The 15,930-nt window shown below is 36.4% G+C and overlaps 2 protein-coding genes across 7 annotated transcripts in view; one reads left to right on the top strand and one right to left on the bottom strand.

Moving 5' to 3' along the window:
* Window positions 1-15,930, top strand: part of LOC123717826 (putative oxidoreductase GLYR1 homolog) — a 55,755-nt gene that overhangs the window by 13,170 nt on the left and 26,655 nt on the right. The window lies entirely within an intron of this gene.
* On the bottom strand, window positions 1,827-7,041 carry LOC123717825 (immunoglobulin domain and leucine-rich repeat-containing protein 2). Of its 4 annotated transcripts, XM_045674046.1 has the most exons (6): window positions 6,563-7,041; window positions 4,785-5,563; window positions 3,876-4,574; window positions 3,658-3,805; window positions 3,445-3,585; window positions 1,827-3,343 (listed from the first exon to the last, which is right to left on the bottom strand). In XM_045674046.1, exons 2-6 carry the CDS (start codon window positions 5,534-5,536, stop codon window positions 2,537-2,539), a joined length of 2,547 nt encoding a protein of 848 aa, XP_045530002.1. In that variant the 5' UTR covers window positions 5,537-5,563; window positions 6,563-7,041; the 3' UTR covers window positions 1,827-2,536. The 4 variants fall into 4 exon arrangements, with proteins under 4 accessions (XP_045530002.1, XP_045530001.1, XP_045529999.1 ...); XM_045674045.1 differs by having other exon boundaries at window positions 3,876-5,563; window positions 6,850-7,039; XM_045674043.1 differs by having other exon boundaries at window positions 3,876-5,563; window positions 6,563-7,038.

The raw sequence follows: 15,930 nt of genomic DNA, 5'->3' as shown, positions 1-15,930 counted from the left end.
ATTCCAAACCTCTTAGCTTAAGAGTGAGTTGACAAAGTAGAGTCAAATGTAAGATGTTATTGACAATAATTCAGGGTCATTCGGCTATGTATAAGTCTCAATCGCGTTTTCTGTCCAGAGACTTAGATAATGGTTGTGTATGGTATCGGGCATAATTGGAAGCCTAGTCAAGCAATTGGTTTAATAGTTTAAGATGTGTATCGCATATCACACAGTCACGTATACAGACGTCTTTTTTGGTCGATGTTTTTCTAGATAATTTTTGCCTATTCGTGGTATACCTATTTTTGGGTTATTATTATAATTCATGTATAGGCTTAAACGGGTTTAAATTCTTAATACGATTATAGGCTATTTCTTTCGTAAAATCAACTCCATAATTAAAATTTCGGTAAATTTGTCGAATCACCTTGAAACAGCTCCAAAAAATTTTCTACATATTTTCATCACTCGGCACTGGTGTATTGCATGAATAATGTGGTGGCGCATGCGCTTTAACCCCGTAGAAACTAATTAAAACATTATGATTTGTGAAGGTATACATTTTTGGCTTTAACCTAACCTAACCTGATCAAAAACGCCACTTAGAATTTTAAAAAAAATGTGTGTGCGTGTACTAATTAGTGTACACACGTAAGAAGTGAAACTTCTTTATGACTTTATTTTTCGAAAAATGATCTACTATATGCAACTTTACAGAAATTGCTTAAATAAATTTAAATTAGATAAAATTTAACAAAAGGCTTTTATTATCATAGACATGAATACAAATAATACAATTATTTCATTGTACCTTATTAGTACTAAGATTATTACAGAATTTCATTAATTGTAATACAATTATTACTATCATTATCGTTATTATATATTTTTGTTATTAATGGCTTCGAATCAACCGTGGTAGGGACAAGAAAAAGATGGCACGTAACGGGAAAATGTGACGGTTATTTTTTTCTTTATCGGCGAAGTTTCATTTCAAAAAACCTAACATAACGTAATTCACTGGGAACTGAGACAATATTATTTTGATCGCGCATGTATTATCAGTTTTTTTTATATTGTTTTAAGGGGTCCAAAGTCGTAGGCCTCCTTCGAATTACTTGGGGCTACTACAGTCGTAAACGAACCATAGAAATGTATTCGGAGCTGTTTGAAGATGGAGTCGAAATTCACCAAAACTTCCAAAAAAATTAAAATAAACCTTGAGATTATACTTATTATTTTTTATGGTACATAGGGCAAACACGATTAAATTAAGTCCTAACAATGGCAACTGACAAATGATAAAACTCGAATTATTGCATGAATATATTCGGAAGTCTTGTGTTGACATAGAGGCTCAGTTACGCCAGGCACACACAATTAATTCCAGGGAGGTGAATGTAAAATGTTGACGCATTTTCAATGATTAGTCAACAGTGTCACTAGACACTGTAATAATCAATAACACACCCATATCCTAACCTCTCCGAATAATTTTTTTTATTCCCTATAGATTACGGTACGAATTTTTACTTAAACCAATTTTGAGTTACTAATACACATTGACCATTATCTTGTGATAAAAATAAACAGTTATTACAAAGCGAGTGTTTTATTTCTAATTTTAATGTATAAAGATGTTATATTTGTACCAATTTCATTGCCCTGGTGTATAAAAAAACACATCAATTTACTTAATAATAATAATTAATCGTTTGGAAATATTTAGTTTGATTAATTTAAAAAAGGTTTCGGGCATGCAAATGTCTAAATAAAAACAGTTAATTTTTTATTGTTGTCAAAACTTATGGGTCTATATATCTAATAAATAAAACAAAGGGATGCATTGAAAAATAATTTATTCCGTGATTTGCTAATTAATCTTGTTTTTTATAATATTTAGAAAATCTTTCAACAATATTTGTATATATTAAGAAACGTACAATATCATTGCGGGTTAGTATTTGGCATATCACTATATGTCTCGTTTCGATACGGCACTGTCACAAAATATAATACAATATAGAAAAAGTATGTTCCGGTAAAACTGCATACAGATACAAAAATGAAATAGGAGTTCGAATGAGATGGACAGAAGTAAAGCCAAATACACCAATTTACAGCCTCGCAATTATACAACAATGCTGATAACAACTTCCTTAACTCGCTTACGTCCTTTAACTCGAATTAAAACAAAATGCAATAGTCCCCTATGTGTACATCCTAAACATCAAAAATGGAAATAAAAGGGCTCGAAACGATAGTTATTTACACGATTTCTAATCCACAGAACGCTTAAATAAATTTCGTCTCTACATCAACGAACAGATCTTAACCTAGCACTAGGAGAGATAATTTCGCTAATACATTAACTCGAAATGTAATCTATCACAGCTTACTTAGAAGTACAAGCGACGTCCCGACTTCCGTACGAGCTGTCGAATCATACGTAGGATGGCGATTCGCTGAAGTCACAGAGTCGGATGCCATCGAAACGGCGACCGGGCCGCCCGTTCAACGCGTAGATCTTGAATGTACGCGTCAGAAGCCTGTACTACAAGGGCGTGTTCTCGCAGAGGCCTATGCAGTCGCCGCACACCAGTTGCCCGGCCGGGTGCCGCACCTGGCACTCTGGCGTCGTCAACTCCACCGCCAACAAGACTTTCGCTTCTTTCGCGGCCGCTTCCCTCTGCGACTCCCTGTTCAGCTCCGGCGAACTCAAACTCGTCGGGAGGCGCCTGCAGTCTTCCCTGAAGGCGTCCCGTCCGCGACCCAACAGCGGCTCGCTGGAAGGTTTCGCCTCCTCTCTATATTTCGATCTGACGGGCGTGAGGGTTTTGGAAGTTGTTGGGCTGGATAGGTCCATTGGCGAGAGCGATGCCAGCGTCGGCGGTGGAGCTGGCTGCAGAGTTTTAAGCATCGCCAGGAGTCCTGGAGGGGGTTCTCTCTCTATTATGTTGATGTGAATGCCCTCGGGCAACAGGACGGGTGAGCTTCGGCGAGAGTTGACGGATCTCTCCGTCGGCGTGTAGTAGACGGACATCTTGCTCTCGTCATCCACCGGATTGGGTAGGCTGGAGAGCTTGTCTATTTTTGACTTGAGATACATGTCGATGACCTCGACGTCCGGATCGAAAGCCATGGAGTCGCTTCGACCGCACGAACCGCTACGACAGTTCTCGAAGTATAAAGTCGGTAGATTCTCCAACACTTTGTTCAGCATCTGCTGTTGATATTTGTACGACTCACGGAATCGTAATATTTGATGAGCGCTAAACTTTCGTATTTTATTCCTCTGGAAAACGTAATTTTCTTGAACCCAATTCAATTGAGACGTGGAATATTCCTTGACGCGCTTCACCTGTGTAAACAACGTTAAAAATATTGTTAGTTTGTGCAATGCTTTGCAATTTTAATGTATCATGACTTGATGTTTCATTTGCAAATTGAATAGAAATATACCTGATCATAATACTGGTCCTTCATGGCCGTTAAATGATTAGTACCGATATTTTTAAAGTTACGCAGGTGGCCGGCTTGCGACGAATAACTGCTTTGTATCCATTCCACTTGCTGAGTGCAATTCTCCTTTATCCGATGCACCTGGGAATAAAAACAATTGCATTAGTATAACGATAGGGTCGTTATGGTTGTACCAATGCAATTTATGCGTACTTGTACTGCATAGTTTTCTCGTAGTTTCTCCAATTGCAGCCGTTTATACTGTTCAATGTTGTCCAGCATGCCATAAATTTGTCGAGTCCGTGGCGCGTCTCTATTGACACACGAGCAGCAACTGCAGCAAGTCTCCAATAAACGGAATCTGGAATAAAAGATGAGAATTACATCTCTACTCGCAGGAAGATCGACCGTGTCCAATCAAAAGTTATTACCTGTAGAAGATGTAACGCAGAGCTTGAACCAACAGGGTGAGACCAAGAAAACCTGCTGCGCAAATGGCCCCACACAAAAGACTATACATCTTAATTTCAAACATTGTCATAGGATCTATGTTCAGGATGACTTCGGCTGTCATGTTCGCGGATGGATTAGTTGCGTAACATGTATAAGTGCCACTGTCCTCGCGATGAATATTCATAATAGTCAGAGCGCCGTTTTCTAGCACTCGAACTCTTGATGTCGTATAGTCTACCGGCCTATAATTTTGGTCGTGGGCCAGGCCGTGTTTGTAGTAAATGTCTGGAATGGATTGATCCGGGTTCCAGTGGTACACGTGCCGTGTTGGCGTTATCCATGTGATGGAAGGCGTCGGATTACCTTCGAATGTGCACTCTAATAGCGCGTTCGATTGTAAACGATAAAGAGTCAGTGGACTGCTGCTGATGAGTTGTGGTGCTTTACAATCGGTACTATTGAGAATTCTCAACATATCGTTTGGATATGTGAGACCACAGCTGAGATCCGATTTAATTATGTTTTTCCTCATATCAGCCCATGTTACGAACCACGCCATACGGCAGTCGCAAGCCCACGGGTTGCCTCCTATCCTCAACTCTTGTAACTTATCCAATATCTTCAATGTAAGTGGTAGAAATGTTAAGGAGTTGTTGCTAATATCCAAATGTGTTAACGACGGTGTGTCTTGGAATACGTACGATTCAATCTCACGTAAATATGGATTGTATCTGATGAAAAGTTGCTCTAATTTGTTCAACCCTTGAAAGTTTGTGTTCTGTATTTCCGTTATTTCTGTGTGTTCGAGGTAGATTATTTCTAAATTTCTATTATACTGGAAGAGCGTTGATGGCAGCAGTCTTAATTTATTCCCCCCCATGTTTATCATCCGTAACTTTTCGAGACATTTGAAAGCGTCCTGTGATATGTTTAAAAACTTATTGTAACTCAGATTTAACTCTCTAAGTTCCGGTAAGGCTTCGAATAATAGTTTTGGAAAATTATCTAGCTTGTTGCTAGAAATATCGAGAACCTCCAATTCCTTCAAATCGACTAGAGCTTTTGATGTAATTTTGACTAGGCTATTATTATTTAGGAACAGTGTTTTTAGTTTACGATTAGGTTTAAAATAGTAATCTAAGAAAGTGGCTATTTTATTAAATGATATATCTAGGTAGTGCAGTTTGGTCATCAGCCCGAAGACTTGGAATGGAATGACCTGAATTTGATTGTGAGATACATCTAGAACTTCTAAGTTTTGTAAATCTACAAACGGTTTACGAGGGATGTCCACTATTTGGTTTCTCGATATATTTAAATGTTTTAGTCGGTTCAGTCTCGCGAATAGCCCGTTTTCAGTCCTTTTTATTTCGTTTCTGCTTAAGTCGATGTACTCGAGATTGTGTAGCCCGTTGAATATATCAGGTTCTAACGTTTGGAGGTTTGAATCTGTCCATATGATTGCCTGTAGGGCTGTTCCATAGTTGGCTAAGATTGCCTGTGTAAGCGTGTTGTTGGGTAGGACAACTCCGGAGCAGGCCAGACGGGTTCTGGTGCAGTTGCAAGTGGAAGGACAGACCTCGCCTTCCGCTGCTGTGCAAATTATTGCCAGCGCCAATACTTTGTGCAGCCACCACATTATTTTACAACCCTCATAGTCAATTGACTGAAACAAATAGAGTTTTTTTTTAATTTTTGTATATTCACAACTGCTAGCTGGTCCCAATGGTCAGAAAAGTATAAGATATCTTATGTTAGGGTTTCAATTTATGAAAGGTCATGTCTTCTACCAAGATGCAAATTTAAATGCATTTCACTTTTGCTATTATTGTACTAAAATCCATCACATTCATGCGACACATTCAACTTTTCTCTTTGAAATTATATATATTCATAGCCATTACATTTAAAATCATATATTCAATATTACAGGCACCTACTTATTCAATAATGCTTGAGAATTAAAGCTTTTATCTAAGCAAAACAAAAAGCCAATTTGACAACATGAATTTATATATACTACACACTATTTATTTCTATACATAGCATCCAATCTACAAAATGTATATTTCCTGGTCTGCCCGGCTTTCTTTCCCGGCTGGTCTTAGTCAACAGATACTTAGATGTTTGTCTTTAATGGTGCAGTTGTATACCTACTTTAGTTTTAAATATGTTACAAATAAACTTATTATGGAACTATCAACACTTTAAACTTCAGAAGTGTTTTGATATTATAAGATCAAATCAGATATATTTATTAAATGTTAATTCAAGTTAAGTAGACTGTCAAACGAGTAAAACCTGTTGTAGGTCAAGGATTAAAAAAATATAGACCTTTACCATCACAATTATACTAAATATTCTAGAACTGTTCTACATTTGCGTACTATATATGATACTTGAATCTTTATGTTATTAAAAAGTTATTTAATACATTTAAAAGCTATACAATGCATTGCATGGAGATTAATATGAACACCTCAGTAAATATTTAGAGAATATCTTTCTAGAACACGTCTTATCTCACCCAATTAGCTATTACTCCGTTTTAACAAATAACGCTCGACTCATCAATATTCATTTTTAATAATGAAGGTATTTTAATTGCCTTTATGCATTGCTGTTATACAAAGGTATGAATGTGGACACGTTCAACTACGCTTACCTCTCAGACAGTGAATATACTCCTATTCATGTAACACACAAATACATCACAATACCACAAATCATCCAATAAAGTAGGAATCACTTGAGATTTACCTAATACATGTTCACATTTCACTCCAACTTGCATAATCCACGTATTTGTTGACAGACGTGGTAACGAGACATTTTAAATGAGTCGCATTTTCATTACTTTCACACACTTATTACTCATTGCAAATTGTTAAAAAGACACGCTCTACAAACACTAGGACATTTATTTAGGTTTAATACATAATTTTCACATACAAAAAATTATCATTTGCGATAAATATTGGACGTTGTCACTACGACCGTGCTGTACACTAGAGAGAATTAAATGGCGGCGGCAGCGTAGTGCGCGGTTCGCCGTCTTTCTTGCGCGTGTGCGGGTTGACGCGTCGCGTCTCGCTCTGACATTGGCCCAGTCAGCTGTCGGGCGCGAAGATAACCGACGAATGCCGAAGGTGGGCGAAAGTGGTTTGGGAAGCGCGTCGTGTCTGATGCTTCATTTTCATTGTGTAGCGTTTTTCTTTGCGGGAATGCTGAGAAATGTTAACTATTTATAGGCCGAGTTCACATGCACTGCGTCTTGGTGTTGGTAATTCGTTATCTTTTCAGTTTGGACTTTTTACAATTTTAAAAATAGAATGCGTTTGATATAAAATATCCATTTCGTGGATTTTTGGTTATTATAAGTTCTGGTATCGTTCAGAAGACGTGCGTAAATCTAAAGTTAAATACGTTACAATATATATAGTATATGTAGATATATAACCGAAAGTGCTAGCTGATAACCAATTATTGATCACGTTTCCTCACGACCTTGGCGTGAATATTAACATTTTTATCTAGTAATAACAGTTCTTTATTATATTATTCCGACTTGTAAATGAATTATGGATGTTGAAAGTATTGAATTGTATATAAGTTTCATGGATAGTTATGTAGCTAGAACATAAAAGTAGATGTGGTGAATTCAGAATAATTTGTATTTATTTTTATATAGGTAGCTTGAAGTATATTATGATTTTATGTTGAATGTTTGTCTCGCACGTTTGAATGATGGTTCAATTGTTTCAAGGGAACCATCAATTGTTTAATGTATCAGTTGAAGATAGACTTGATGGGTGTCATAAATACATATTAATGTTTAGGATACCCAAACCACAGAAATGACTGAATGTCTTATGAAATTTTGGTTTATGTTTTAATTTGTATAGCAATGTCAAATACATAGAAAAAATAGTTTGACTGCTGATGTAACTAGATTTATGTAGCGTGTTCTAGAATAAGGGCCTTAGACTCGGTTGAGTTAGATTTTAGATGACTTTTCTAGAAATTTGTGAACAATATTAATTCCAACAATACTGATATGTACACCTCTCATCATCCAGCCAGCACTGAATTGGATGGATTCTTACCTATTTCTGATACAAAAGGCCCCATTAAAAGAAAAATCTCGAGAATTCTCAAGAAATATTGACGCGAACGTAGCACTTGGCCGTTTTAAAAAATATCTATTTTCGTATTGACTAAGTTTAAATTGCGACTCTAGTACCTCTGGTTAAGGTGTATTTTAACGTGCCTTGGAGTCGTATTGAGGGTTGAGTCTAGACTGGGAATGGTTCAGGTGTATATGAATCAAGAAAGGTTATATAATTTGTCAACATTTAATAAAACAGTCTGCTGAACAGACAGCAGCATCTTCTACCTCACATACCATGGTGTTCAGAGGAGTTGTTCGGACTTGTATCACTTCGACGACTGTTCCACAATAGCGATTTTTTAAGGCATTTTTTGGCACGCCACCACTATGTGGAACCAGCTGCCCACTGAAGTATTTCCGAACCAATTCGACTTAGGGTCCAACCAATCGAATCTTAAAAGGCCGGCATCGCGCTTGCGAGTGTCGTCCATGGGTGGCGGTATACTTAACATCTGTTGAGCTGCTTGCCCGTTTGCCGGCTATAACTTAAAAAAGCTATAATCGTGTAACTTTGCTAGAGCTGTCGCGAATAAAATATATTTGTTTTGGAAGAATTCCAAGCAGACAGGTAAGGAAGTTTTATATTTGATTTTGGCTGCGGTTCCGTCATAGATTAATCGAACGAATTATCTATGACTTTCTCGTGTTCAAAGTACTACGTCGTGAAGTAACGTGTTTGTATCTAAAGATTGTCTTCATGTTAAAAGACCTAGACGCAGTAATATGTTGGCAAGCTTTCAGGCTTTACGAACGATATACTTAGACTACATAATTCGAAATTTGAATTTGAAAATGGAACTTACAATTAAACGAAATGGCTGTCTACATGATACAAGAACGATCTATGAATAAGATGCAGAAATATGTCGGCAATACACCCCTTTCAGGCTTTACGTACGAAATTTGAATTTAAAAATGGAATTTCCAATTCAACTGAAATAAAATTATTATTCTAAATTCAAATTCGGACTCGATTCGCATAACAATCGTGCTACTTTATTTAAAAATAGAAATTCTAATTTTAAATGTTTAAACTTTGAGTATATGTATTAAAGTGAGAATCGTTTAATTTTGATTGGTCAATCGTCTCTAATAAAACACGGATACCGAAACCATTATTATTAATTTAAAAATGGAACTTCTAATTTTAAAACACTTGAAGGGAGAACAGATGAGTGTGAATGGCATACGAAACATGAATCCTCAATTTTATTGGTCAACTGAATCGTGATTCTTAATTCAAAAGTTGAGGTTCCCATCACCTGATATAAATTTGTGCGTCAGATGTGACGCACTAACGAATTTGTACGGGAACTGTCACGTGATTAAATACGTCATGCCAAAGCCTAATCTATCTATATATCTATCTTGAGAATCGTTGGTACAAAGATATTCCATTTAAAGACAGGCAAAAGTTGGATTGAAAGGTTTAATGTATTACGTGGCAATAAACAATATAGAATGCCAATTAGATTATGCATTCATAGACTGCAAGGACGCGGTATTAATCAGTATTACAACATTGCTTTTAATTTTATTTCAAGAGACTTTTTGCACGGAGTCTTGATATTGAAAAAAAAAAATGTTTTTTGAAAATACGAAATGCTTGAATAATATGTATATCTAACTACCTATTTTGATGAAATCTGGACTGTTTGGAGAATCTCATTAAACTCAAAACTTCAACACTATAACACATCATAATTTTATCAATTATTTTTTGAAGTCGGTTAAAACGTTTAATGTAACGGAAACAGTTATCACTAAATGCTTATATGTGCACGCACAGGCTGAATTCTCGCTATCTGCTTATGTATTTAATATTCTATAAGTCAGTATTTAGAATGGTTAACATTTTGTACCTGATAAATTAAAACGTTTCTAGTCTAGTCTATCTAACTAGTCATTAATCGGGCTCAATCCACACACACACACACCGCCACACATTGAACATCACCACACACACCTCCGCACATTTCCCACGCACACGTCAACGAGTAAATTGTTCCTCTAGTATAATCTGTTTTGGTATATTTTTTTAAATTTCGTCCAAAACAATTAGTTATTATTGTCTTTACTATGAATATATTCTATTATAGTAAACGAATATGTAATGCTTGGTTTTATCATAGACACAGGTACACCAGGGTGTGTCATGACCATGCCTCTTGGCCTTCTGCCTTTTGGGTTTAAGAAAGTTATTGAAGATTTAGATAAAGTTTAACAAAAGGCTTTTATTTTCATAGACATTAATACGAATAATACAATTATTTCTTTTTACCTTATCACTACTAAGATTATTACAGAATTTAATTAATGGCTTCGAAGCAACCGTAGTAGGGACAAGTAAAGGTGGCACGTAACGGAATAATGTGTCGCGTAACCGAAACATGTGACGGTAATTTTTTTACAACGCCGATAAAGACGACCGGCCCTAGGGTGTGGGTGTGATGAACCCCAAAAGGCTTCTCCCTCTTGGGCCTGCTTGATGTTAATGGTGATACATTGTAGAGCTGCCTTCCGCGTAAATTCTAAAGTTTTTATATATCATCTTGTAGTTGACGTAAAAGAAAACCTTGAATGTGTTGTTTTGAATTTATTAAGCGTGAATTTAATTTATATGGAAATTGTTTGATAATGCGCCATGTTTGCGGTATGCATGCGGTGCTTCGTAATAGAACTTCTATACCCATAAAAAGAAAAAGAGAAAAAGATATTGAGGGTTGAAAAAATATACCGAAAAATCTCGTTACGTTATTGGAAGACAGATCGTGCTGGATCTGTGTTATTATCTAGAGGACCTTTCGCAGCTGGAAAATTAAATATGTCAGAAATATAGCTCAAAACGTAACACGGTTCCCACCTTGCAGCTCCTACTCGCCCATAAATATCACGAGGCTTAGCAAATAGGTCCCTTTTTAGGAAAGCGAAGACACTTCTGCCTAGCTTCTCGGCCACAGATCTACCTTATAGAGTGTCTGATGTGAGAGTGACCGCCCATCTTATTATCGTGTAGATGTGTTTGATTGTAAATTAAAAAGAACAGGGGCAAACGGGCAGGAGGCTCACCTGGACGGCCTCTATGTTAGAAGTCAGGCAGGCCCTTTTAAGAATTTGGTACGTTTCTTGAAGGTCCCTAAGTCGAATTGGTTCGGAAATACAGCTGGGCTGTTGGATCGTCTAGTATAAATATATGTTTGAGATAAGTAAGTCGAATTTGATTGAACATAAATTTTGCTCAAATATAAGCTGTATTGTAAAAGCAATTTGGCCGTTATCGCGTCCACGCCCATCGCTTTATTTGATTAGATAGATGAATTGTATATTTATATAGTGTTATATACAATTGTACTGTACATACAGTTATCCCTTTTACAACGCGTTGAGTATTCTCGCGTTACGAGCTTGTATGACTCCATATAACGCGTTATATATGAACGAAATAGTATATAGTAGTAGTAACGTATATTACGAGTTTTACGAGGCACTGAAATCGCGTGCAACCAATCCAATCCGACACACTATGTGTCATTGGGGTTTAAAAAAAATATAAATATATTTTGAAGCTTTTAATAATATTGACGAATACTTAAATGATCCTAATAGTTGGGATTGATTTGCTCCAAACAATTTGTATAACTCAAAAGTTGGCGATTAAAGAGTTTCTTGCCAGTTTTTCTTGCTCACACTACGCCCTTGACTTGCGAACTGGTAGTAAATACTGAGGAGTAGGCTTGCCTTAGACCCAATAGTCGATGGCTTGTGTCAGGATGATCACCAACTTGCCTATTAGATTGACAAAAGATTATGAAACAGATTCAAAAATCTGAGGATCAGACCTAAAAGGTTAGGTTAGGTTTACCTACTAAACATGTATACATTTTTTATTTGATGTTTTTACGTCTGGTGTTACGTTACAATATCAGATTCCACATTCGTCCTCGTCGATTTCATTACAAACAGAACGTATAATCGTTTTTTCGGCTTATTTTTAAACCATGGGAGTTGCCCATGGGTAATTCCCATACCTGTACGCCCACACGCGACTTGACGTCATGGTTTGTGCCGTGAAACGATTTCGTCTTTCGTTATACCACCCATCTTCGAGCTTTATTTGTGGGTTTGTACGATTTTTGGTGCTATATTTATGGCATTTGCCTTTTAATGATAAAGAGTAGGCCAGAACGAAGAAGCGACATCTAAGCCTGAAGAGAATTTATATCTATGATCAGGACACTGTCTTCTTTATAAACATCTCTTTGTCGTTGACGTGACAGACAGTCCCGCATGCAGAGGCTATTTCAGTCACTCACATAGTCCTGGAATGCGTGGCTGTGGTTTCCCAAGGAGCAGACATCCTCGGAGCAGTTAGGTCGCTTGAAGCCTGCGAAGTGCCCAAGAGACACTGAGCTTCTGGAAGGAGCTAGGCTGGCCAGGACTTAACGCACAACGGATTTAAGGGGTGTCTAAGTATAGCGCACACACTATCAGAAGATTTTCGACCCAAGTTAGCCAACCTTTAAAAAAAAATACTGTGGTACTGAAAATTATTTATGAACATTAATCTTGAAGAAGCCTTTGGAAGGAAGGACAAGTCAAACGTGTGCACGTGACTCGGGGCTTCCTGACGTGCAAAGTATGTTTCGTCTTGAAATTGTGTTCTATTACCTGGTATTAAGGTACATTTTTGATTGTGTGACAATTTTTTCGTACATATGTAGGTCAATGAAGGTGCTAAATTAATTTTGATTTGTTTTTACATTAGCCTATCGAGTCACAATTTAATCTTATATAAACCGTTAAATAATAATAAAGTCGTTTATTTACAATCATTACAAATGTTGAATATCTGGCTGCGCAAATCCGTCGAATCCTTTCCTCGAAGCTGTTCCACCTCTTATAGCGTCTTTGTGGATAAAACTAGAAGCCTGAATCTGATTCAATTTGAATCAGTAGTTTAGGAGTCATAACTATACTCCAATTTTTTATTCCGTAGAATTCTGACATTTCATAAGTGTTGCTATTAAACAACACACACACATTTGACCAAATTTAGGGCAATTTTCCAATACAATTCCAGATTCATTTATGTCACAGCGAATTTCCCCAATGTCTCCATCGTCTTCTTTATCGGAACCGTATCTTATTTTCAGTCCCAATTGGTCTTCCGTACTTTATGTATTCTATAATAGAAATTAATTTTGCAATCACGATACAGTCTGTGCTCACTGACACAGATACGTTATGATCTGTTTAAGGAAATATTTATCATTGCCGCCTTTTTTATAAGCGAAAACTATATATTCAGAACTAAATTAGAATGTTACAACCATATACATATGGTATAAAATCGCTTGCCGCCATATACAACAGATCAAATAGAATAAAGTTTATTCTACAATTGTTTGGTTATGATTATTCTTTTAGTAAGGTCCAGACGAAGGATTAGTTTGGGGACAGGCAGTTGGCATCCGTCAGGCCAAGGGCCGACCTACAAATCAAATTCGTGACTGCTGTATAAAAATTCAAAATTACTTTATTTGACTCAAAAAAACATTACATTTTGTACTTACATTCTAAAGGTTGTATACATACAATAGACAACGAAACGTTGAGATACAATATTCATTTTGGTTAACCTTATACATAATATACTTCTATAAGCACTAGCGTTTATACTAGCCCTAGCCTGTATCTTAAAAGCTAAGGAGTCAAATTTAACACCTCGAACCTTAAACCTATAAAAATTACCCTTTTTTTATGCTGGCTCTACACGGCTTTTTTATAGAACAGGGGTCAAACGGGCAGAGGCTCACCTGATATTAAGTAATACCACCGCCCATGGACACTCACATGGCCAGAGGACTCGCTGGCTAAGTGGTACGCTCTTTAAAGGACCATAAACCGAATTGGTTCGGAAATACTTCAGTGGGCAGCTGGTAGCAGTTCATATAGGGGTGGTGCACGGCAGAAACTGCCTTCACAAACTCAGTGGAACGACAGATGTCGTTACGACATAAGGATGGCATTACGACGACGGATGATGAAACTCAGCTGCAGGGAACTGAACTCTTAATAATAATAATAAATCGATTATTTGCCAATAAAGTGGTACAATTAGATTGATCAACTACAAATATCAGCCTTATATAAATGGCATGCAAATGTCATATCAATTTTTACAATGTCTTATTAGGAACATTAACATAATGTCAAAGTTTATCATTTACAATTGGTGTCAAACCTACGGTCCAGATACTCGCCTACGTCTGAACATTCCGTGGTAAAAGCGATAGTTTGTTTAAGTGACTGCAAGTTTGGTCATTTATGACTTTTGGGCGAAGATCAGAAGATGCAAATTTCGGTAGGCTCATTCCCAAATTATGCAGCTATGTTTCAATGCCAACAGGTCAATCATGCCGTCCTATATGTTTTCTTCTTCCGTGCAGGACCCCATGTTGTATGTTATTTAAAATATATTACAAATACACTTTGTAGTATAAACAACAGTCCGTTACTATATTTGTTTTAAAATAAGTGTTGTTTGATGATTTGATTTGAGTACCGAGAGTGTTTAACGCTTGCTTTTCCTCTCGGCCTACATCCTCTGTCTTCTTGCCCGATGAGTAGGGATATCTACTTATTTAAATTTAATGACGTGGAATAAGTGATTCTTGTCTTATGTTCCATAATAAACATTTTATTTTATTTATGATTCATTACTTCCAAGTAGGTGAGGAGGTCCAATGCTTTATTACCTACCAATAACTACGAATTACTAATGGTGGATTTCACAGTTAATATGAAATTAAAATTGACATTTTGTATAGATTTTTTTGAATGTAATATATTTAATCAAAGTATACTATTGCTATATATACACTTTTACCATGTGTTTACATAAAGAGCAAACCCACATAACCTATAAGGTAGTTGATGCCTAACTAAACATTTACAATTTTGAATTGAAAAATTAACTTAAAATTAGTTAGATTTTTTTTATTTTTATTAGTTAGAATACACATTAACATTTTGTAATAAATTTGTATGTCAAGTTTTGGTTTGTCCACCGTTGGACCCAGGCCTCCTCCTCCTTCTGATTATTCTTAGCTAACCTTTTTAGTACATACGAAGGCATGGAACATTTTGCTATGTTACTCCACTAAATTTCAGTTTTTTCTCCTAAAACCTTGCAAATTCAAGAAATGAATAATAAAATGCTCGAATTGGTCCTACCGTCTTCGAGTTTGCGTTTACCAGCATATTTTACGATTCATTTTAATTAATATAAACTTCACTTTATTATTTATAATAATTAACACAGAAATTAATTCTAATTGCTTTAATTAAAATACTGGCTGGTTCGGTGTGATGAAAAAAAGATGTGTTACAAAGTTACCTACCTATTTCTACTACTACCCCTTAAGCAACTTAAAGGCTTTAGCTGTAACTGCTTGCACTTTTAATGTTTCGTACCAAACGATTCTTCTACGCTTACGAGTGACAAAATTGTCACACTCAGCGTCGTTCGTTTGCATTTGCGATCCTCGACTTTGATGCACGCAAAATGGCATCATATACACAAAATGGTGAATATACGAGAACACGATATTGATAATGACATCATTATTGCAGAAGTGGAAAAGAGACCAGAAAATAAAATAAAAATTAAAGACTACTCTAACATTCATATGAAAATTAGTGCACGGGAAGAGAACATGGTGAAGAACTTTCCAGTAGCCTGTGATTCCAAAGGGGGTGTATGTACCCAGTATTCTCTTAGGTTGTTTTTTTTGAAGTGAAACTTTATCGGAAATTTACCGTCACATTTTTCGGTTACGCACCATCTTTTTCTTGTCCCT

The sequence above is a fragment of the Pieris brassicae genome, chromosome 13 (assembly GCF_905147105.1).
Source record: "Pieris brassicae chromosome 13, ilPieBrab1.1, whole genome shotgun sequence".
NCBI classification, from domain to species: domain Eukaryota; kingdom Metazoa; phylum Arthropoda; class Insecta; order Lepidoptera; family Pieridae; genus Pieris; species Pieris brassicae.
The sequence above is the reverse complement of the archived record's forward strand: the minus strand, read 5'-3'. Positions and strand labels throughout refer to the sequence as shown.